Raw genomic sequence first — 25331 nt, 5'->3', positions numbered from 1 at the left:
CCAGTTGGGTAATCCAACTGAATACACAAAAGCAATTAGAATGCCCAACTGGAACTAGCGAAACTAAATGGACTACCCAGTTGAATTTATGAGCCCAAGGGACTGACCAGTTGGGAACTGGTTCCATTTGAAAACAAATGGTTTGCCCAATTGAATCCATTGTTTTTCTTTTACTGGGATGTCACCTCCTTGTTCGATAAGTGAAGGATGAGATCTCCCTTTATGTGTATGAGAGAGAGAAGCTAAAGCCCCTCACGAGGAGCAGGTCAAGACAGGCACTCATCAAGGAAAGGCACCACTGTAACCTTTGGGCAACTTCTCTTTGCATCTTGAAAGCTGGTGGTGACCACCTGGGCTTCAGGTTTGCGCAGCGCAGATTAGAAGGCAGCCCCCCCCCCCCCCCCCCTCATCTTTTCAAAGGATACAGTGGAAGGCTACTGGCTAATCTCTCCTCACGCTAACCCCTTCAGTCAGCAGAGCAGGAAGAGAAAACACGGTTTATGAATGAGGGTTTATGGTTGGAAGAAACTTTCCCATAAGTCGGCTTTCCTGCAAATTGTTCGTTAAATCAAAATATTTCTCTATTTCGAGTGCGAGGATGTTCTCAATGATCCTTTAGATCCCAATGGCCATTCACGAGCCAGCCCCCCCTCCCCCGAGTCGATGCACAGAGTTCGAAGGTGATTGAAAACCACCGTGCAGCACGAGCCGAACACCACCGAATTCAATGGGCATTAATTAAAACTGCCCATGTGACAGCGGTTAATAGTCAGGTTGGAGGCTAGCTCGCAAAAGGTATGCGAACAGAGTGTTTCACTTGGACCTTTGTGGACTCAGCGCTCGGAGGAAAGTCTTCGTTCAGTGCGCAACCTGCTTCGAGGCCGAATGCTCACGATGACACTCCGATGCTTTCACCTTTACAGCATGTAAGCAGTCCCAAGTGCCCTCTGAATTTTTGTCATGCAGCTCTGATAAGCGAGCCAGCAATGTGGGCTAGTTGGTTGTACACTTTTTATGGAAATAACATGCCACAATAGGAATTGGACGACACAAACCGGTTGTACAAGGCAAGCGCACTCATAAAATTCCTAGTGTAGCCCGTTATTTTCATCAAAAAGATCTGATAATGAGGGCCTCTCCCAAGGTTTCCTTCCTCCACGATTTAACCCAACATACCATCTTTATTTCACCTGGATGAAGCTCACGCGTAGTGAAAACTTATTCAAGCCACCTTAGCAGCACACTGCATGCAGCAGCAGAGATTCGCAGCAGATGACGGAGCAATGAATGCATTGTTGTTCTGCAAGCATGAGTTGTGGCATTTAAAGGAGCATAGACACCTAATTTTGGTGGCATGTTTTCTTCATTCAACGATGCGGAAGACACTATGCATGAATCACCATGTGATATTCGCCTAAGACTGCTAAATAATTTATAATCGAATTTTTCTGTCATGCTGTTTCGGTTTCAACAGCCAAACAATGGCCGTGATGTCAAAGAGTGCTTTTAGGTCACGTGAGGCATAGAACAACGTCCATATAATCGCTGCTTCATCGTTTTTAATTGACTGCAGTGCTGAAGCCAGCCTTCTTCAAGAGCCGGAATGACAACGAATGTGGAAGCAGCGATTATATAGCAGTTTTTCATGTCTCACGTGACCTGTAAGTACAGGCTTACGTCACACTCCTCATTCGGCTGTTGAAACCAAAACAGCACCAGAAAGAAATGATAATAAATTACTTAGCGGTCATAGGAGGATACCAGGTGGTAATCCATGCATAATATTGTCTTAAGCATCATTACAAACAAGAAAACGCACCCAAAAATTAGGTGTCTATATTCCTTTAAGGGCGCCCTCTTCCAAGGTCACAGCCCACTGCAAGCGCACCTCTCGCCAAAGTTGTGCAGTAATAAACTACACTGGGGCACACCTCAAGTTGTTGCTCCCAACGATCAACATCTGCATGGTTTCTGAAAAATAAATAGCAGCGCTTGTGTAGGGAAATCAGGCAAAAATCTCAAACCTCTATGTTTGCTTGTAAACGAATGCTCATCTTGCTTTAAAGCAGGCATCATAGCTGAGCGAAGCGAAAGCATTGGACATCACGACTTCGCATTTCACGCTTGTCAAGACCAATAAGTGTTTTGCAGTCATCCACAGACCTGTCTAGAGCGCTCAAACAACACAAAGGGGAGTATATATATTGACCTCACTGCAAGTGGCCTAGGGCTCAAAACAGGACCTTATCGCGCATGCATATAACCAGTGTTGTAGGAGTTACCGAAAAAAGTAACTAAATACATTACTCGTTACGCTATGAAAAAAGGAATGCGTTACCAACAAAGAAAAGCAACGCGTTACAATTATCAAAAAAGCCGTTGCTTCATAACCATAAATTTTTAATTACTGCGTCTTCACCCTATAAACTCACAATAACAATTTCATACAGCTCATATTTCACACAAAACTGCTAGCCCAAAGGACGATTTTACATGAAATCCTGATTTAACGAGAATACTTGCTATAGTGGCCTAAAGTTGCCTGTATATTTACAAGTGATAGATTCTAACTCCGTGGCACATGGTGAAGCCGTTTTCTGAATGTGACATTAAATACAAAATGACACATCATCAATTCTATCTTCATGAAGAAAACACCGCTGAACTCTCAATAAATTTCAGGTAACTCTGAAAAATATGTTCCAAAATGCTCGGCATGCTTCCACTCTGTAGAGAGTTGTGTGTGTGAGTGGCTCGGGAAAGGGAGGTAGGTGAAGGCAAGTGTGTGAATGCGTTTGTGCACGTGTTTTATGGCTATTCTGTCTTTTTTAGTTGGGTGCGTCAACCGCAGGTGTTTCCTGGCATGCATGTGAGCCACAACAAAGGTCGTTGAGAGCATCTGTTTGTTTATTTGCAACATCAGTTTAGGTGCTCTGTGCTTTTTTCTAAAAAAAAAAGGGGGCGGAGTGGGGGACAACTAGAACAAAAGTAACTAGTAACATGACACCTCACGTTACCTAAAAATGTTAATGAAAGTACATTACCCTTTACAGTTCCCAAATGGTATCGAGTACGTTACTAAGTTACCAAAAAAAGGAACGCGTTACCGCCAACACTGCATATAACCATAGATTTTTAAAAGCTTTATCGGACCCACCAGGCAGCGATGACAGTCATAAATGCACAACAGAGCATGCCGCTTGAGGGCTGTAGACAGGTTTGTGGACGACTATACACAATTGAGGCTTCCCTACACCTAACTTACTTTTTGACGAATTTGCTTTGAGGCCCCGAAAACTGCTATGAAGTGCAGACTCACTACATTCCTGCTTTGCTAAATGCTGCACTGTTCACAAGGGCAACAGTGGTGGCGAGCGCACAGTGAATGCAAGCAACAGCAGCATACGCAACTGACGCAAACAGCACTATGTCACTGCAGCCAGGACTACTACCTGTTCCTGCTGGCACGCCTGCATGTGTGTGTGGTGTGGCACTTGGGCACAGACCAGCAACGTTAACCAAAAAAAAGATGCTTTATTAGCACTACGTTCCTCGGAGAATTTGGAAATTGCTTCACACAGACAAACATGCCTTCTCACAGTATATCATTCCTTTCGTCTTCATCAAGAAGAAAAAATACAACGCGTCAAGGGAAGCGATGTTGCAAACATTTCGGTCTCAACAGGTGTGGCGAGCAGAGACTGGACTCCGCGAACGCGAGACACACGCACACTAAACAGACAAGCACACGCACGCCAATGAAAAATTTCCGAGCTTTCAAAAGTGAAAGAGAAAAAAAAGAAAAATCACTCGAGATGCTCCCAAAGTGGTGGGGTGATGAGAAAACACACTATGTACAACAACAAAGCATTGACGCATACTTGGGACACTTAAAGAACCAGGCCTCTGTGCTCTCCATTTGGAGGCCACTAGACTCTGTACAGAAAAATAAAAGCAATGGGAGGTAATGGGACAAGAGAAATTGCTTGCTCTGTGCATGTACTTTTATACAGCAATGGAGAAAAAAGCAAAGAAAAAAATAGACATGTAAGTTGGCTGTGGCTATCGTACACAATGCCCTGCGGCTGTTTCCGCTCTTGCAGACTGCATGGCTACAATTCCAGACTCCGCTCAATCCATTATTCAAAATCCATGAACAGTGCATATTCCTGAAGGGCTAAGAAAATGTTACCAGTCAAACAAAACTGACTTGTGTTGGTGATGCACATTTCAATGCAGCATTCAGCTGCCTGGAAGCAAATTTATCAAGGCTCTTGATGAAAATGAAATCTCATATAATACCGCACATCTGTGCACGATTTCAGTGTAAAAGCAAATTATTGGTCTTCTTGCCTATTTTATGGACCGAAAAAGATGCACACAATTACGACTAAAATTAAGCCACAGCTGACTAATGTTCCATTCCAAACTCCCTTCCGTCCTGCACAGTCCAAAGGCAGGGAAGGAATGCATCAACAAGCCTAACTGCACGCAGTCCAACTGAAACTGTATTTTATTTTCTGCGCCATGAAGACAACCCAAAAGCCTATTAGCCTGCAAAAGCACCACAGCACTCCCTGAGAAACTCTTAAACAAGAGTTCTCGTTTGACACGCAAAAACAAAGATCCATGGCACGAACTGCCAGAAAATGTGCAAGGAATTGTATATACACCTCGCAGCATATGGTGGCAAGCTCACTGAGCACTTGCATAATCTACACAAATCCCACCGACCAAGTTCTTTATTATTCATGTCGGTTTCACGACACGAGACATACGCAACGTCCACTGCAAAAAAACAATGCACATCAAATGCAGGACAAGAATACGAAAGAAAAATGCTGTATCACATTATAAGGTGTGATCCTTTCTATGTGGTGGTTGCCTTGACAGTCCATTCTCCCGCTAACAAAAATATAAAAAGAAACCTTGCAATGGCTGCTTACTATGTGTATGCCCCAAGTTCTAAAATGACAACAAAAACTGTACAACATGTAGCTACAAAGAAAAAAAAATCATCGCCATGCTTTAACACGTGTAAGGAAATGCAAAATGACGGAAAAATACTGACAACAAATGTGCGTAAGAATATGTTCTGCCAAGACTCAGTCGGTATTTAGTCTTTATAAAAACGCACTCGGGAAGGGTGGGGCAGCAGCCAATACGCAAGGATAATAAAAAGTCTTGAGTATTTTTTTTTTTACATACTTTTCTGTTCGCACTTTAAAAGTCCACTGCTGTCGTTGCACTTCTAGCCAAGTTGGGAGAGCAGTCCACCTGTCACAAGGAGCCCCCGTTTCTGAGTGTGCAACAAAAAAAGACGAAGCTTGCAGTGTGGTGGCAACAATCCTGGCTTTGTTCACCCACGCACCCTCACTGCTCTTAAAAGGGAAGGAGTGGGGAGGGGGCAAACCATTGCAAATGCCACACACCAAGGCCGTGCTCTGCACAAGGGACAAAGGCGTGCACACCTCCAGAAAAACAAGTCCCACTCTCCACACAAACACATGCGTGTGATTGTTGCCCTCTGCTGAAGACGCTCTCGTCATAAGGCCAGTGCCACAGCGGCAAGACGGGACGACGTGCACTCTCGTCCCCTGCTGCCTCATCGGCTTTGCTCAAGAGAACGCTGCACCTCGAGCATGAAGCTTGCACTGTTAAAAGCGCTAAATGTTGGAGCCTACAGACGCGGCTCCTTTCGATTAAAGTCATTACCCCGACCCTAAAAACGGCTCGTTCCTTACTGAGGAACGTAGCCGGCATGCACGCACAAGCACCCACACACGCAAAAGTGGTCTCGGAGAACTACTGGAAGCATAAATATCGGTGTCTGCCCGCAATTATTGATGTTCCGCAAAGGGTAACTCTAAGACACAGTGTCACTCCTTCTCCTGTCGGGAAAAGCAGGGCTTTCTTAGCCTAGAGAAAACGGGTTGTGCTTGTTTGGCCAAAGAACTGGCAGGGGTGTGGGCTGCAGCCCTCCAAGTGCAGATTGGCCCACAATGAAGCGTGGGAGAGAAAGAAAAGCATGTTAAGTAACTTGCCCCATGATTTTTCTGAAGCCACTTAAACAAAGCTCTGGATTAAGTCTGCCTAACCCTTCAATGAGCTCTACCAATAAAAGGACCGGTGGCTTACATCTTGCATCCAGCCATTTGGCAAGGGAAGCTGCCATGTGCTGTGCCACAGCTTGCACAGTTCCATTCATAGGAGAAAAATTACCTGCCAGTGCCAGCGTGGGCCGTCGGTGTGCACTGCACATGATACAATTGTAGCTACACCCCAGAGCCTCTCCGATGTGATACCAAAGCAGAATTTTTGCGGGCATCCACAAGGAACAAGCTTAGCGCTGCAGCCCTGAACTTCAGCAAAAAGCAGCAGCAGCAACTCGGCACTGATACTTCGAAAGACATAAAAGAGCAGATTAAAAACTAAACACCCTCTGCATTTATGGCTATGCAAATGGCCCCAGACATTAAAGAGAGGACAGAAAGAAATGACAGTGACACATGGCAAATGCACACATCCTGACAGCCCTGCATGCACCCTTTTAACGCTGTACCAATGATTTTTTCTAGTCCTCCTAAGCAATTCTACAGTCAAACATTGGCAACTTGTCACAGACTGTAAGCAATAAATTAAGTTGTAAGAGTGATGAGACAAATTTTCAACAAGATAATGGTCACGTGGCACAACTTGAGGGGTCTGACAAATGGAAACAGATTTTGTGAGGGGAAAAACAAAATATGAGGACAGCATTTATACAAGTGTGTATGCTAGAAACGAAGTAAAAGGCTACGAATGAAGCAAACAAGTAAGACTGTGAACGGCTTGGAGCCCACACTCTCATCAAACCCCCCACCAATAACTCAGCTAAGAGGGCAAGCAGTTCAAACAGCCGTTGATCGCAGTAGAATGTTGAGGAAATCACTGGATAAACCATGGCAATGCACACTGTGAGCTCGTAATAAAAATGGGGGCTGAAAACAAGGAGGAAAGGAAGAAACAGCCGACGGCGTTGCCTTTCCCGCTTGGTCTGTCATACTGCGCGCAAAGTGCACTTCCCGTTGCCGAACACAGTCCACCATACGTGCGAGGCAGAATCGAGTGGGCCCCGCGAAGAAGACATCTGCGGTTCCAGCAGGCCTTGTGTGTCGTCGCGGCGGTTACTTCGGTCCTTTCCAGTAGAAACAATGTGGGTGCCGAGGTGGTGAAGGCGGCGACCAAAGCAGCAGCAGCAGCGAGTGCATGGTTGGCAATGATGCCTCCCCGGTGGTGGCTCCTGCCTCACGGAGAGTTCACCCAGCGCTGGCTGTTGGCACACAAGCAGAGCACTGCGATCCTTGCCCACCTTGCTGGCACTCGCACAGCGGGCCATGCATGGCCCCCACACTTCTCAGCTGCTCGCTGCACAGCACAGCCCACACCGCTCGCCTGTTTTGGTCGACCGTCTTTGGCTTCTCGCACACGACGGCCCCGTCCTCTGCTGTGCCCAGGTGGACGACGACCCCGGCGAGGCCACACCCACGGGCACGGCGGCGTGCCCAGCAGGAGTGAGATTCACACCACGAGCAACCAGGGCCAGTGGTGGGTGCCCGTGCACGGCGTGCCGCTGGGTGGAGCGCCGCTTTCTCGGGCTGGGGCAGAACGAAAGAGGGGAAGGGGGAACGCCCCGCTGGCTGCTGCTTCGATGGCGGGGGGGCGGCGACGGGGGAGCCCCGGCCAGAGACGGGGGCAGACTGCGGCGACTACTACACGTTGCATACGGCGGGCCCCGCTCCGTCGCCCCCCGCGGCGCCCGGCGCTCAGGTCCAGCTGTAAGGCCCGGGCAGGTGGGCCTGCGAGTAGGTGGCCGCGCTGCCCGGCAAGTAGGGCGCGGCAGCCGTCGAGGCGGCCACGTGCGCCGCATGCGGTGTGCCGCCGAATCCCCCCGACGAGATGCCAAAGCTGGCCAGTGAGTGCTGGTAGCCCAGCGAAGCTAACGGGTGGGCCAGCGACAGGGGGGATGCCAGCGAAGGCAGGCCCCCTCCACCACGCTCCGAAGCGGCTGATCCGCCGGCCTGCGAGGTGGGCGGTGCAGCGCCCTGCGACTCATCCGTGTGCTCCGAGTGTGAGGTGGCACCCGCGCCGCCGGGGCTGGGTGTTGAGGTGCCAGAGGGCGGGTTCGAGTGGCTCTGGTTGCCGTGGAACGTGTCCTCGCCAGAATCCGACTCGCCGCCATTGTCATGCTGCTCGCGCGCGCCACCTCCGCCACCACCACCTCCTTGGTCATCGCCCTGGCCGGACGCTGCCTGCTGCTGCTGTTGCTGCTGGAGCTTGGCCGCCTGTGTCTCAGCCGTCTGCTGCTGAGAGAGGAGGAAACAGGAGCGATGTGGGCCAAAGGGCACCTTTCCCAACAAAGTCGCATGCACAGTGGCTGACAACCTGCCAACATCCATAGGCACACACCAAGTTTAGTGTCCAACCCAAATTCAAACAACACAGTATGCACCACGGCACTCTAAAGAGGCAATGCAATGAGGCCTTTTGTTTTTTGTCCCTTAGTGCAGATTACACACTGTTTCACCATACACCTAGCTGTTAATTCCATTTGGGCACTTCTTGAGGTGCCACATGTAGGGCAGGAAGGAATGGAAACCAGTATACGTGGAGTTGCTCAGCACCTTTTGAGAACTGTGGAGGCATATGGAAATGCATGCCCTTTTTAGACGCCCAGCGTGGGGTGGCGCTGATGAGCAAGCACACAGCATGTACGTGTCGCGACTGTGCACCGAATCAAGCTAAATGTGCAGTGCAAATAAACAGTTTTGGGGACGTTTTTCTGGCTTGCATTCTAAGTGAATTTTTTTACATTTCTGCTATCCAAAAATTACACCTCGTAGGAGGATCTTGACCTCAACTTCGAAGCGCATGACATTTGCGACTTATCTAGGAGCCCATATTACTTTATGTGGTTAGCTCACCTTGGTTGTCAGGCGCATGTCCTCTCAGCCATACTTTCAATCCACTGTGTATTTGAAGGATTTGAAAGGACTCCACTAACACAACAAAAAAGTCCGCACCGCAGCATAAAAAGGGAAGCATAATCGGGGCTCCATTGTAGTAAAAAAAAAAAACTGGAAAAATGCTGGTCTTGTTAAGGGCTGGGCCTCATCAAAACAAAGCAAAAAGAAGAACAGCCCTTGCATGAGCTGGTATGGCAGGTGATGCACTCTGCGTTGAATGTCGGAGTCTGTTCAGGCTGCACATGTTTGAAGACTCTGGTCTTATTGGCACTGAACACATACGCATTTCTTGGCGTGTGTGCCATTACGTTTCTGGAAAGCTCGAGCCAAAAATTAGGCCCCTCAAAGTCACTGGCATAGAAATGCAGTGTGATCCTTTCCCTGCTTTCTCTATCCAGCTGAACCCATCAACAGCAATTACAGAGCTGTGTGCCTGGTGCAAACACTCAATGAGGGCATTCTCCATGGCTGCTCGCTTCCCATCAACTGCAGCCCTTCTTTTCAATCCAAACTTGCTTGCATTTAGGCAGGATGTCCCCTCTCTCTTTCAGAATCATTTTCACCGATGCTGGCCTCTCCAGTTATATGAAGCCTCCAAAGCAGTTGCTGGCCAAATTTTTGGACCTTGAGACAGAGATAGTGCCGCACAGATGCCCCGTGAACTCCGTTATGCAAAGTCACCATGGTTCGTGATCGCTGAGAAAGTTCATTTTAACCGAAGGACATGCAAAACAGTTCGTCCTAAGGGGGGGACACGTGTCTTTTGACAGTAGAAAATCGCAAAATAAATCGAGTTTTCAGTTTTGTCATAGATGAATATGTTTCATCATTTTCCATTTTATTGCCAAATTTCATGGCTGAATACCGCAGAGTTAATGAGAAACCGACATACTTGCAAAAATCCGCTAAAAAATGCCCGTTTTGCACCGCGTGTCTCGTCAAATGTAGCTGGCACAGGAGTAGGACTTTCCCGTCATAACGGAAAGTCTACTATGATTTGGAGCAAAGAAAAAGACGGAAAACTAAATATAAAATGTGGCGATGCTATTGGATGTCACAATTGCAAAATTCGAGCGCCTCACTGGCCGACGCCGTTTTTTTTGGACGCTCCGTGCTCACTCCGTGATGCCATTTAAGAAAAGACACTACTGTAGCGTGAAACCGTATCATAAGTTTGCAGCGCACACAATTTTGGGAAAAAACATAAAAAAGCAAGCAGAAAACACAAGTTCGTCGACAGAGGTGTCAGCCAGCAGCAGTGGAGTACCCAAGCATGAACCAGTGGACAGCGCGACCTTGGCAGCCGTTCCAATGTTTGTCCCGAGGCTAGCACTGCCGCTTATTGGTCCGTCCGCCTTGCGAACCAGCCAACCCACCCAGCGTTTTCGAGCATGGTTTGTCCTCTCCACATTTCTTGTGGCTCTGTGCGCCCCGACATCCTCTTCGCTACAGCCAGCGCGCGGATCGTCGCAGCCGTTCTTGCTTCTTTATTCCCTTGTGCGCGAAGACAAACTAAGGAAGTGCAACATGTTGCTTGCATGTGTCATTTTAAGAGCATCGATCACGTCACCCTGAAAGGTACTGAAATCAGCAAAGAAGCGAAGACTGCCCACCATGTAAAGTTACAAGTTCTCCTAATGTGGTTTAAAGAAGTCACCGCAGCCGGCGTCAACACTGACAGAAAAGTTCTTCATGAGATGGCTGTGGATATCGCACTCACACTGGGAATCTAAGATCTTCAGGCCTCCGGTGGTTGAATTCACCAAATTAAGGCACGACATGACCTCTCCTAGAAAACCGCTTGCGGCGAAGGAAAAAGGTTGACGCCTCCACCGTTGAAGCTTGCATAGCAACCACACTGCTGTCTTTCATCGCGGGATATGACGCTTGCAATTTTTCAACATAGACAAGCCAGGCCTATTCTACAACCTTCAGCCCAAAAAAAGAGCCTTGTGCTTCAAGGGCGAAGCCTGCCAGGGCGGACAAAAAAGCAATCAGTGCGTTACAGTTTTGTTTTGCTGCAACGGTGATGGCTCAGAAAAGATGAAACTGACTAACAAGTACCAAAAGTCCTGATGCTTTAAGGAAAATTGCAGGTAAAAGAACTGCGATATTTTTCGAAAAAGCCGATTTTCTGTTTTCTTGCATTTTGTTTTCCTTCAAGCCTCTTCTTTCATGTATCAAAAAATCAAAGCCGAGAATAAACGGGAAGTTACTAAAAAACGCAATTAAAGCACTCGCAGTGGCTCGTGAAAGCACGAATCTGACCGAATTTCGGGCACGCGGCATTTCGCCTCACAGCGTCGCCCGCTCTTTTGCAGGGAAGTAGGCCTAACTATGTTCTGCAGAAGCTACTTCAGCAGCGGCGCATTCTTGATAAAAATACGAAAAAAAAAAGCATCAGTTCCCCCCGAAATCGAATGCCGCGACTGGCCTTTTAAATCATGTGGTACGATCAGAGCCCTGTCATTGGTTGCAGCACATCCAGACGCACGCCGGACGCGCTCGCTCTTTCTTTTGCTGTGACCTAGACCAGAAGTAACGTGTCTGCCCGGGCTTCTGAGCTTTTTTTTCTACATGGATGTCAAAAATTATTGCGGGACTATAAATGGAACGAAAAATAGTGTCCCTGCCCGTGCCACTAAGTATGACGTGGTAGCCATGGATGTCAGCAAGAAACGCGAATTTCGCGCAAGGAAGTTCTGGATGAGGCATCAGTACAAAGGGAGGCACCCCAAGCACAAGCGGAGAGCGCCAGCGACGGCAGAATCGGCTGCTGCTAGTCCTAACCGCGGCAACGACGACTTCGTCAGTGCATCAGAGCGAAAGCTAAAGAGGTTTGATGGTGAACCGCAAGCATGAAGACAAGCATGCAAGCGCAGTTATCTGTGAGACCAGCGAGTTGAGCAACCTCGTCAGCGGCGCGGCATGCCCAACCTGCGGGCGATGCGAGCCGTCAGTTCGAGAAACGGTCGGAAAACGAAAAGGACTGGCTTCGTTTTTGGAACTGCATCGCCAAAATGGAGCGTGTCCCGCGAATGTCATCTCGTGCGCCTACACCTCAAGCCACGTATCTCTGTTGTACAATGGCAGTGGTGAGACATCTGCCCATGGTAGCACGAAAGACACCTTTGCCGTAAACGTCAAGTCGGTGGTCGCAGCGCGCGCAATCAGCGCCGGGCACGAGCAGCTCGTGTGCTTTTGTGCTTTACTTGGTGCTCCAAAACCAGTGCATCACAAAGCTTTCGGTGCCATCGCCAAAAAAGTGCACGCCGCCGCCACCAAAAAACGGGCTAGACAGCTGACGGCAGACGCGGCAGGTCCCACTGCAGAGCAGTCATGTTTGATGGAAGGTGGCATAAAAAAGGGCACAAAAGCCAAAATGGCGTGGGTACAGCCTTTTTACAGGGCTGTGCTTAGACTTCGAAGTTCCGTAGAACTACTGCCTAAGCTGCAGCGGACACAAGGCACTGGAGGCACAAGAAGAAGAAATCTGACAGACCTTTCTCACACCCGTGTTTGAGAAAAACACAGAATGCTATGCATACGCGATGGAGACAGAAGCTGCCCTACGGATTTGGAAGAGGACTGACTTGTATACCACGCCTCACCAGTTTACAACTTTTCTCTCGGATGGGGACAGTAAGGCCTACACTGCCGTGTCAGAGTTGGGTGCCTATGGAAGCGCGCCTGTACTAAAGGAAGACTGCACAAACCACGTCACCAAGACACTGCACTTCGAAAGGTGAAGATGCCAAGAGGAGAGAAATTGAAGGATGGGATGATTAAAAAATTGCAAGGCTATTTTCAGGTTGCAATCGCCAGCAACAGAGGCAATGTGCGGGAAATGTACTGTGCTGTTTGGGCTTCCTATTTTCATTCCTGTTCCGAGAGATGGTGACAGCAGTCACAAGTTTTGCCTTATTGGTGCAAACACAAGTGGGCATAGGCACTGGGTCAACTAGCACCAGCCCACACTCCCATACTGACCACTTCCCAAGGCGAGGCTGTTCTGCCTATCCACAAAAGATTCACAGAAGAGAAGCTGCTCCAGCGTTGTGTGGAAGGGCCGACACAGAACGCAGCTGAATCACTAAACAGCAAGATATGGCTGCTGGGCCCAAAGACCAAGTTTTCACCACGAACTGTTGTTGAGATAGCCACAGAATAATAGTGGTCATCTGGTTCCACAGAGGGCACACAGGCTTCAAGGAGGTGCTGCAGGAGCTCGGTGTTCTAAAGGCCTGGCCAAGGAGAGTGACAAGAGGCGCAGCATTTCAAGCATGTCTGCAAAGGAGGCTGCTGAAGCTAGGGCCCATCCTCGCAGTGCAACAAAGAAGGCCCGCCTGGAGGAGGCAGCTCGCAGGGGCTATGAAGGGACAACATATGAGGCTGGTGCTTTCCGACTTCGTGTGATATTTAAGGACTCTTTCCAGCATTATATGTAATAAATTTCATCAATATGGAGTGATCGGAATAGTAGTAAACTTATTTTCGAGCTTTCAAATGAGTTTTTGTTTGTTCTTCGTTTTGTGATCTTTTTAAGAGTGTGCACTAAAATTTGGGCAGTTTATGTGAAATTGTGTGAATAAATTATCATGAATTATTTATGCGAATGAAATTTCGCATGCTTACGCTTTAAGGGGGGACACGGGTCTTCAGAGCCGAAAATTCATGAAATTATCAATTTCTCAATTTTGTCATATGCGAATTTGCGAGGTTCTTTTCCCACGACGTCATTTTGGAGCCCGAGACGCGTAAATTTTGACAAATTGGCCGATGAACGTGCCGCCATGCCGTAGAAACTTGCGAGGATGTACCAAAATATGCCCGTTTGGGAGAGGATGGGAGGGCACAACCAATTTCAACCTCTTTACCGTTTTGGACGAGCTGCGCTCGTCCTTTCCAAGCAGTCCCCAAACCGTTCTGGACGACTGTAGCTTGTCCTTACTGAATAGGTTCTTCTATTCAGCGTTTCGGACGAGCAGCACTCAAGTGTGGCTTAGATGGCAATTTGCTCGACAGATGGCAGCAGTGACCTGTTAATTTCGCTTTCTTCTAGCGCATAAATGTTTTTTTCGTACGGCAACCCGGGTTTTAAAAATGGCATCCGGCGGAGGCGACGCGTGTACTGCTGGCCTGTCTTCTCGGAAAAGACTCTTTTCTTCACCATCATCTTCTTCAGATGATGGTGATTCAGACGCCGAAGTGTACATTGTTTCAGGGAGCGAGGACAACAGTGATGACGTGCTGAGGAGTTCTTCCAATGAAGACGACAGCTCAGAAGCAAACTTTGCAGCGTGCGTTAGTGGATGAAGATCGACGTCAGTAACATCCCTACGCAACCCCTCGGTTTCCTTTTCTGGCAGTTCCCGGTGAGACGTTCGCTATAAGCTCGCCTGATGAATTGGGTTGAATATATTCAACGTTTCCTAGATGATGAACTCATTTCAATGGTGGTCGAAGAAGCTAACTGCAACGCTGCTGATAAGGTGAAGGGCTGCCGTCCGTGTGAGCACTCCCGCGTCAAAAAATGGGCGCCAGTGACTGAGGAAGAGACGTGGGTGAAGACAAGGGCCTGAAAATTAGGAAGGAAACACGGTTTTGGTGCGAGAGCTGCAACCAACCATTATGCGTGATCCCTTGTTTTGTAATTTACCACACCGTCCCAAAGCTTCCTCGGCAAAGCAATCAACTGTTTGTCACTACAACTCAGTGAAAGAGTTAAGAAACTGTTGGCTATGGTCGTTCTTTAATTTTTATCGCTCATTACCAGCAGGAAGTTGGTTATCTGCATTGTCAGAAATAAGAAACTTAGATATGCTAATTTGGCTTCGTGTTTGCTTCAAATATTTTTTAAAGATTGAATGCATGCTTTTTATTGCAATTATAATCGAAATCAGGAATAAAAAAAAAAGCAGTTTTGTTAAGAAATTCATCGATATAAAAAAATGGTGAAGGGGTTAATGGCCGCCAACTTGGATTCGGCAAACGGAAAATACCGTATAAACGCGTGTAAGGGCTGCACCCCATATTCCCAAAGGAAATATTTGAAAAAAAAAAAAAAATGTGTAAGGGCCACACCCAAACTTTCCAGGAAACACGCAAGAATAGCCTTCGAAATACATGCGCACAGGAGCTTCGAGGTGCCGCCCATGGATGGCGCCCGAGGCCGCGGGTCATCATCATCATCTTTTCTTCTGCCGCGAGCTTCTGGTACTGTACTTCCGCTATCCGTATCGGCATCGGTATCGCCAGGTCTAACTTTGTTCTGTTCTGGCTGTCAAAGCACGCGTTTTTTGGTGGTTGTGTTAGCGTGGTCGCTCGGCATAGTTGTTGCTCTCGTGCGCTGTCATTCCTCACTTTTTCATGAACTGCCTCCGAGCATTGTCACTGTTGCACGATGGGCAAGCACCTCAACAGCTACACGGCGGGCTTTAAACTGAAAGTAGTGGAGTTCGCTCTCGAACACGGCAAGCGTGCCGCGGGCAGAAAATTTGACGTGGATGAGAAGTGTGTCCGACGGTGGTGCGGACAAAGGGACGCGTTGAAGAATACCAGCTCCAAAAAGCGCGCTTTCCGAGGCAAGCCATGCAAATTTCCTGAGCTAGAAGAAGAGCTGCTATGCTATTCAATGGAAGTGCGGAACAACGGCTACGCGTTGACAACGGACATGCTGCGCGTGAGGGCACAAGCCTTGGCGCGTGCTAAAAGCATACCGCACGATGACTTCAAGGCTAGTGCCGGCTAGGTACGAAGATTTCTGAAGAGGAAGGGCCTACCATTTCGGCGAAGGACCACGCTGTGCCAGCGGCTGCCCCCCGACTACACCGACAAGGTGCTCAGCTTTCAGAAGTATGTCATCGGTCTGCGTCGTGAGCACAACTATATATTTTCGCAGATAGCGAACGCCGACCAGACCCCCGTGTGGTTCGACTGTCCCGAGAGCTGCACAGTTGAACTGAAAGGAAAGAAGAGTGTTTTCGTGCGGACAACCGGCGCGGAGCGCCAACGGTGTACCGTTATGCTGTGCGTCACCGCGGACGGGCGGAAGCTGCCCCCCTATGTCATCCTGAAAAGAAAAACGATTCCTAAAGGCGTTTTCCCCAAGGGAATTGTAGTTCGCGCCAAAGAAAAGGGCTGGATGGACGATGAGCTTGTGCTCGACTGGGTAAAAAGCGTTTGGGAGAAGCGCCCAGGTGCCATGCTGGCCCGACGATCGCTCCTCGTCTTGGACAGCTTCCGCGGTCACTTGATGGGTAGGGTTAAGGAATGCCTGCGCGGTATCCGCACAGACATGGCCGTGATACCGGGTGGCCTCACCGGCATGCTGCAACCCCTGGACGTAAGCGTCAATCGGCCTTTTAAGGATGAATTTCGAAGGCAGTATTCGGAATGAATGGCCAATGGCAATCACGACGAGACGCCGACAGGGCGGCTTAAGAGGGCACCGCTCGCGACTGTGCTTGGATGGATTTTGTACGCGTGGAATTCCGTGTCGACCGACATTGTAACCCGGAGTTTCAAAGTGACCGGAATTTCAAACAGTTTAGATGGGACCGAAGACGACTTTCTGTGGGCTGAACATTTACCTGAACACAGCACCAGCTCGGAGTCTGAAGACTCCATGAGTGATGCCTGAACGGTAAATAAATGCTGCGCATTCCAGATTGACTTGCTTTCACTTGGAAAAAAAATTTTTTTTGCGAAAATCGCGTGTATGGGCCGCACCCCGAAATTTCCCCCCCGAATCTGGGAAAAAAAAGTGCGGCCGTTACACACGTTTATACAGTATGCCGCCACTTCGTCCCCTGACGTAATACTGGGAGCCGGAGGTAAGGGATGGGAGGGCACAACCAATTTTAATGGCTGCCATTTTGGATTCGAGAAACCAAAACTATGCCGTCATTTCCTCACCTGACATCATACTCACATACAGTAATCCCTCGTTATAACGAAGTCATCGGGACAGCGCAAAAAATTCATTATAAGCAATATTTCAATATAAGCGATAAGCTCGAAAAAAAAACCAACAGTAAAAAAAAACAAATTCAGTGAAGCAAAAGAAGGCAGTGAGTTTTGCCTGTTTCAAGTTCATACTGGGCGCAAGCAAGCCCTGCTATAATTTGCCCAAGCATTGCAAGAGGCCGTGGTCGCCGCCCGTGCATTCGACCTTGTTTCACAGGAGGCGTAGGCACTCACGCGTCTGCACCATAGTTGGCACTTCACGTGGCTCTTGGTCCGCCGGCTCTTCCATCCGTCGAGCACCGTGGTCCTCGTCGGGACCACCAAAAGTGTCAATTATATCCACATCCGTCGCTGGGGCAACCACGGGAGCAGCAGCGTGAGCCAGCGCGAATGTCTCGAAGTCTCCTTTTACCTCTTGGCCAGCAATTTTATAAACAGCCTCGTATAGATCGCTGCAAGTCCGGCCATTGTCAGGGCCGCTGACGACGGCGCGGGAAATGCCGGTGTGCACAAAGCAGCTGGCAACCTTCGAAGGTGCTAGTTCTTTCCATGAAAAGTTTAGCAAATGGATTGCACCAAGCAAATCAACGTTGCACCTCTTGCTGGCGTCATATGCTTTAAGCATCCGCTGCGAAAGAGCCTTGCGGTACAGCTTCCGGGTAGTCTCGATGATGCGCTGATCCATCGGTTGCAGTACCGCGGTAGTGTTTGCAGGCAAAAATTCCACAGTGATTGCTGTCAGGTTGTCGATCTTCCCATGGCTTGGACAATTGTCAATTACAAAAAGCACTTGTGGAATCTTTGCGCAGAACCGACTATCCATAGTCTTCGAAAATAGCTGCAGTCATCCATGCTCGCTTGTTGCTTCTATAGATGCATTCCTTGGGAATTGCTGCATTTCGGAAGCACCGCGACTTCTCTGCCATCCCCAGTGCCAACAAGGGAAGCTTGTCCTCGCCTGTTGCACTGACACCAAACGGAACTGAGACGCGCTCCTTGCTCCGTTTTCCTCCGGATGAGGGTGCGCCAGGAAAGTGAACGTGCAATTCGGTAGCATCTTGCAGAAAAATGCTGCCTCATCTAGGTTGTAGACGTCTCTGTTTACATAATTTTCAAGTAGAACTTGGAGCCGATGTTGGCGCCATACGTCTACAGTGTCACGGTTCACGGCTGCGCTTTTGCCGACGACTGACTTCCGAGGTCGAGCCGTGTCATTTCTTGAACCGTTCAAGCCAGCCATTGCTGCACTTGAAATCAGTATGGCCCATTTGGAGGGGGAGAGCTTTGGCTTTTGCAGTAAGAGCAGGTCCATGTACAGGGAGATTTGCACTCCTGGCGTTCTTCAGCCACTGTAGAAGTGCACCTTCCACTTCTGGATATTTCAAATCGTGATTCCTCTTTCTCTTTGCTGAGAAGCTATTCTCAAAAGCCATCCAGCTCAGCTTCCTTGTTCTTCAATACAGTTGATAGAGTAGAGGGCGGTATGCTGAATTCCTTCGCAACGTCAGTTTTCCGTCAGCCACCTTTTTCCACTTCTTTTATCAGCAAAACTTTCTGCCCCAAAGTCAGACACTTTCGCCCGGAGATGAAGGAGCTATTTATCACTGCAGACCACAAAAGCGCACGCGAGGCACGCCTAACGAAGCACTCCGAATAACACACTATCACACGGCCTGCAGCACGTATCCAAATGCACGCGCTGGGCGACGCAGAAGCTTAAAAAAATTTGGAGGGCGCTTAAGCTTCATCTTTAAGAGTTAGACGTGACAGCGTGATGCAGCATTGCCAAGGAGTGCACGGAACGCCATCGCCCGTTCGGCACAAGACGCGTGGCCCCGTGGACAATTTTAAGGGGAGACACTGGTCTTAAAACGAAAAGTTTTATTATTAGATATTGTAATGAAATTAGGTATGCATATGCATTTCTTCCTCCTGTTTTCAAAAATGCAATTAGTTTCAGCTCATCTCAATTAGTTCTCTACTTCTGGAAAAATAACTGAAGCTCAATTAGGTAATTTATTACGTGTCATTAAGACACTCTCCCTCAACATTTTTTGGTTTCGATTAAAATGTAGCCATAGCCAAAGACCTGTCATGTGGAGATATGCTATTTATACTGTTATTAAGATACATCATCATATAAAAATGTTCAATTATATTGCTGCATCACAATTCTGGAATATAATTAGCTGCTATAAATGTTCGCAAAATTTGATATGTTCAACTTAGCCACATAAAAATAGCATAGCTCCACAGTTCAATTCTTTCAGAATTCAAAGGTGTAAAATTTATTAAAATTGCGCCACAAAACATAATGAAAAGTTCCGTAAGGCTAGTGACGTTGGCAAAAAACATGAGGCTTAGAAAATTGCATTTAAGGTTTTGACGCCGACTACAGAAAATTTTGGGAGGAATCTTCAACAACGGATTTTATTTAGATGTTCCTTATCTGTTTCCCTACAAAGCAAAACAAAAAGTGTCTTATTCCATCCAAGAAAACATTAATACAAAAAACGTCGAAGGTGTAAGCGTGAAGTTCTAGTTCTAAAAAAAATGATTTCTCATGAAGTTATCGGTACATTTTTTTTAGAGACAATGAAGTGCTGGAGCCAAGGAGATCCGAGCCCCCACCATGGCAAGCAGTTGGGTGGTCCTGAAAAGGACCGTTGGGTGCGACGCTGGACACATCTCCTACTCTGTCTTTGAGAATAACTGCCTGGATGTTAGACAGCACACTGCCATGTGCTGCTGGAGAACGTCTTCATAGCAGTCCAGGGCTGTAATCTTCAGTTGCTCCCGTTTTATGCTGCCTTGTCAGTCTCTCTTCCATATTAGTGCTCTTTAGCTGAGCTCCATTTACCTTGCGCAAACGCAGGGCGTCTTTTTCTAGGCTTCGGCTAACAAGGCAGCCACCAGCAGCAGCATAGCCCAGACTTGCAGTGATGGATTCATTGCCCTCCTTCCTTGGTTGTAGATGGCAACAGACTCAGCAGCAGCCGGCTTCACACTTTCCAAGGAAGCATTCGCATTCTTTGAAGCTTGCGTCGAAATGATAGAGTGCAGGCTCTCGCATTCTGAGTCTTTCCTTCACTGCACCGTGCCAACAGTTTCTCCTCGCTGAGCCTTGCAAACACTAGCTCCAGAGCAGCCCCAACACAAGCCGGGAGGCACTCTTGTGTGGAGGTGGAAGTTCACCATTGGCCAAGGCTCTGTTGAACTTGCACCAAGAGTCAGCACCCTCAGGGCACTTGAAGTGGTTCGGGACATCATCTGTAGAAGTCATGTGCAGGAGTGTAGCTTCCACTGCCTTCTTCATGCCTGGAACATCATTACTGTTGCTCCTCAGGGCATAGCCACAGTAGTTGGTGATCTTTATCTTTTCCTGCGTCAGCTTGCCTCTTCCGCCAAGAGATTCACCTTGAGCCTTCTTTCTAACCAGGTTCTGCAGAGCTGTCCCCATTCACTTATGAACGTGGTTGATGCAATCCTTCTTGTCAATCTTTATGAATCCGTACACGTCTGCTTCCGACAAAGCATGAAAAGTCCAGCTCTCTCCATCAGAGAGAACAGTCATGTAGCGCAGACCATACTTGGCCAGAGACCTCTGAAACATGATCAGTGCAACCTCCACTTCCATGCGGCCAGAGTTACAATCGACATTTCGCTGGCACTCGTGGTTGGCGAGCCAGACACTGTAGCCTTCATCTTGTGGCTGTGGTCTCAAGGCACATCCGAGGCAAAAGTTCGAGTAAACAATGTGGTCGATCACAAGACCAGTGTACAGCTCAAAAATGCAGCCCACACTGATGTGAGAGCTACGCCCTCGGGTCATCCACGAACCATCGAAAATAACGTCAATGTTCCCTACTGGATTCAAGAAGATGACTGCCACACTGGCAGCTTCGCTTGCGGTCGCTGTGCTCTCGCAGGCTTTCACAAAAGTTTCCAGGTGTCCCTGAAAGGTCTTGTGGTGCAGACCTCGGTGTGACAGGCTCATACAGGCGCAAAAGTCTGCAAAGGCAGTCATGCCTTTAGCCCTCATGTTGACCTCGAAGGGAGTTATGCTGGCAGTTCCACTTACTCGTGGGGAAGAAAATTGCTTCCTCTCGAAGTTGCAGCTGCCGCAGACGAGCTGGAGCTTTACAGCTAAGCCATACTCCTTGTCTGTTGCCTCGCTCAAAGCCAGACTTCCTGCGCCGCAGGTTCCGCACTTTGCTTGCGCAAAATAGCTGTTCAAAACTTTCATGTCCACAATCACGAACTCGGTACCATACCAGCATCACCGGTCTGGCACTCAGCAGTGATGCCAAGAAGTTCAAAGTTGTGCTGGGTAGCTGGCTTTTCCGACAGAGCGGACTTCGTGTGCGCCGACCGTTCAACAAGCTGCGCCTACTCCGCAGCAGAGTAGTATACGGCATCAACACGAACTGTACCGTGATCTGGGATGCAATTCGTGCTGGAACTCGGTCCCGCAGTGTCGTCAGCGAGCAGCGTGGTTGACGTTCCTGGCAGATCCAGCGAGTCCGGCACCGGCTCTAACGAAGGTCCCGACGGCAAGTTTGTGGTCGACGCCTTCTGCTTTTTGTTTCACGCCCGTTTCTTACGGCTTGCAAAAGCTCGTTGCGTGCACAGTTTACGTCTACTGTCTCCCGTCACCTTGATCGCATGGAAAAACTCCCGGCACAAAGCAGAAATACGGCGCGTCGAGAAAAAAACAAGCGCAAAAGCAGACGCGCACGAAGCGGCAGCGACGCTGGTGAACGCAAAAGAGAAAGAAAGAAAAAAAAAGATGCGCCGGTCCCGCCAGCCAATGGCAGGCACGGAACGGCGTGCTTGAAAAGCGCGACGCGTGCGAGCCAATCAACGACTCGGAAACGGTCTTCGGAAAACCGGCCAGGGCAGTAGTTTTGCTTGAGCGACGCCATTTTGAGGCTGCCCATATGTCAACATGCCTGCCATCACGCATACGCCAGAGTTTTGCAACCGACTATGCAGCGTGGAATTCAGGTTTTGAGCAGGTCTGTCTCGACAATCTTTTGCTGCGCCAGTCATATCAGGACGCAGCCTACCTTTGAAAGCCTGTTCGAATTAGCCGGTGTAAGACCCGTACTGTTCGAATTTGTGAGTGTTTGACGCCATGGAATTACATGGGCGCCTGGCCTGGTCAAAGCCGGCAGCTCAAATTATCTTCATTACTCAATTAGCGAGCTTTTACTGCACAATGCATTTCATGCCGACACCTGCTCAGAACCCAGAGTTTCTCTGTGAAACAGCTTGTCATGAAATTACTAGCCACTTTTCCAGCACCCAGACCATTGTGCCCATTTCATGCAACTACTGCTACCCACCCCTCCATACAATGTGAGGCTGTGCACACCACACGCCTGAACTGCCCACGAGGTAGGATAGGACGACTTACCTTGCGCCTGTACTCTTCCATGTTTGTCTCGTACTTCATCTTCTCCTCGTTTTGCCGCTCCACGTAGGGTCGCTTGTCTTCCTCTGACATGCCCCGCCACCTCTCGCCACCTGGAACCACACAACGCAGGGGAGCATCAGCCACGCGGGAACAGAGAAACCGATGAACGGAAAGGTAGACAGGTTAACTACCCTAACGATCGAAACAAAGGAAGAAAGGGAAGATCTGTCACACAGGACGCGCATGATAGTCCATATCCTTGAACTTAACCCCCAAGTCCTTCAAGAGTTTCTATTACAGCATCTTCGCAGCTTTCTTCTCAGATGGGGATCTTGTCCAAGGCCCAGGGTCTTGGCTTTGTCTCGCCTTTACTTATAGTGCGATGTTTTCGTTTTGATTGTAAGTCAACCCCACCCACTTCGGATTTTCAAATTTAAAAAAATAGGTTGACTTACAATAGTCTAAATACGGTATTTAACCATGTGCTTCAGAGGGACTTGGGGAATTCGGATGATGATGTAGTAGAATAAATTTCAGCTTGTAATCCGATGCTTGTCTGGGAAGCTTCTTCCAAGTGCCGACAGATAGAGAACGTATAGAGAAATATAACTGATCGCATTTGGGTTGTCATCTGCCAAAAAACTTCCGCTCCTTCAACATGAAATTCCTTGAGTGGTGGAGAGGGTTACGACATCATCGATACCATGTTACCACCAGTGGACCAATTGTGTGGCACCGCTAAATTTGAAAATATGAGTTGACCCGCACCCAAAAATGCCAAAGAGCCCCAAAAAACCTTGGAAGCAATCCCACCCCAGAAAATGAATTAAGGTGTATCAGTGGATTGGATTAGTACAATCCCACATGCTGGTCCAATGGAAGGTACTCAAAAGTGATGATTCATGCATGCCACATAAGAGAAATGGAACAGCAAATTTTAAGAATGTGGTTAAGAAGGGCTGCCATTTCAACATAGTAATCTACTGACGCAGGCCAACTGCATGGGTGTGGGCCCAACTCACCGAGTTTGGCCAGTGCAGCCACACCGCCCTCTGGTTCCTTTCCGGCCATCTCTTTCCGGAAGTCAGCCATGAAGAGCATGAAGGCTGTACCAGGGCGCTTGGGTTTGTTGACATCACGCGCCGGCTTGTACACAGCCATCTGCAGGCAAGCGAGCCACACACCCCGTCACTGCGGTGGCTACCCAGTGGTTATGGTGCGCGGCTACTAACCCAAAAGAAGGGTTCGAACCTGGCTGCACATTTCAATGGAGTCGAAATGCTAGAGGCCCGTATACTCTGTAATGCCAATGCAGGTTGAAGAACACCAGGTGGTCGAAATTATCTGGAGCCCTCCCCGCTAGGACGTCCCTCACTGCCCGAGTTGCTTTGGGACATTAAACCACATAAACCAAACCTTCCCACACACGGAAACAATGCTAGCAGCACAGAAATGAATGTGCCACCAGCAATTTATTATCCAGCAGTGGAACATTCCCTATAGGACACACGCACACACAGAAAAAATAAAACAAGCATCCTTTTTTTGCTGGCCAAGTTGACCTCGATACTACCCAGAGTCGACAGTTACATGCTTGAGCTATAGTGGCCCGATTATTCATACTGTCACCAAACCGCGATTTGGAGCAATGTTCAGCGCACCCAAAAATGCATTATGAAGCAATTTGGAGCAGCTTGCCAATCAAGCATCAAATTTTGAAACATATTATGTGGCTAGGAAACTGAATCCTAGCTAAAATCCAACTGCCTCAAGAAAACCCTCTTTACGGTGTACCTTATACATCATCACATACGCATGTTTAGTGACACTTTCACAAAGTGCACTTCCCTTGAACGAATGACACTTTCAGTGTGCGCTGTCGCATGGCCAAAGGAGTGTCATTTGGATATGATGGCAGTGGCGATGGATGCTGCGGCAGCTTGTGGAAATTGATTTGTTTTTGCATAAATACTTAGAGAATAATATATTTTTTGCAACTCTCGTTACAAGTTAATTTTCAGTTTCATTTCCACATCCGAACACGTCTTCCGACTCGACCACTGCCTCGTGGTGCACAAATTTTTGAATTGCATTCGGCTGAGGTGCATTCAAGTCAACGGAGCTCCCAAAGACATAAGAGATTTTGGAATGCCTTCAAAAGACGAATACAGCCCACACAGATTAACAGTCGACGCCGTAACTTTGCCCCACTTACAGCACCACGCCAGACTGCTTCGGGTCTGTGGATGCTGATTTCAATAAGTGTTGCTCGCTTTTTCTGCTGCTTATTTAGCGAATATTTCATGTACTCGCTAAATAAGTTCTTAAAGATCATAGTACACTACTCAGCACTTATTGTACGAGCACGAAATTTCCCCGGGAATGCACGGATAAGGATGACTGCCCTTCAGTACTATTGTTCACACAGCTGTGAACAAAGAGCCAGTGCTCGTATGAATGACATAAAATGCAAGCTGCGCATTATTTATATCAAATAATCTCATTTTTGTACCGGGGGTGCAAACATGGGTCACTGTTTCATTTCTTGCAACCTGAAAAATTGAGGGCAGACTTTGGCTTGCATAACTAAAATATAAAGTGCGGATCCTGCCCAGCAGCAGAGCCCTTGCAAAATGAAGTTCCAGGAATGTATTGAGACCAGTGCATAATCGGGTCAGCCCCTGAAATACAGCTGACCACTGCCCCCCCCTTGGTTCCTGTTCAAAGAAAGCACTGTCCGCGTCACAAATGTTGCGAACAACAACTCACATCCTTATGGGAACAATGAATAACTGCGCAAAAAGTGCAGTAAGGCGTACATCGGGCAAACTGGCCGCTGCATCAACATGAGATTATTAGAGCATGCCAATTCCTTAGCCTATTCACGGGGACAGCACCTGCCTAAATATTGCAAAACCTGCAAGTATGATGACAATGAA

The 25331-nt window shown here is 48.2% G+C and overlaps 1 protein-coding gene across 8 annotated transcripts in view; it reads right to left on the bottom strand.

Annotated features, from left to right (window-relative positions):
* Positions 1 to 3514: 3514 nt before the first annotated feature.
* Positions 3515 to 25331, bottom strand: part of LOC144099531 (uncharacterized) — a 54529-nt gene continuing 32712 nt past the window's right edge. For 4 of the 8 annotated variants that reach the window (XM_077632903.1, XM_077632907.1, XM_077632908.1 and 1 more), the window contains 3 exons: positions 23415 to 23553; positions 22393 to 22502; positions 3515 to 8345 (listed from right to left, as the gene is read on the bottom strand). In XM_077632903.1, coding sequence (XP_077489029.1) covers positions 7806 to 8345; positions 22393 to 22502; positions 23415 to 23553 — 789 coding nt within the window. In that variant the 3' untranslated portion in view covers positions 3515 to 7805. The remainder of the gene's footprint in view (positions 8346 to 22392; positions 22503 to 23414; positions 23554 to 25331) is intronic. The other 4 variants (XM_077632905.1, XM_077632909.1, XM_077632910.1 and 1 more) reach the window with 1 other exon arrangement.

The sequence above is a fragment of the Amblyomma americanum genome, chromosome 7 (assembly GCF_052857255.1).
Source record: "Amblyomma americanum isolate KBUSLIRL-KWMA chromosome 7, ASM5285725v1, whole genome shotgun sequence".
NCBI lineage: Eukaryota > Metazoa > Arthropoda > Arachnida > Ixodida > Ixodidae > Amblyomma > Amblyomma americanum.
The sequence above is the reverse complement of the archived record's forward strand: the minus strand, read 5'-3'. Positions and strand labels throughout refer to the sequence as shown.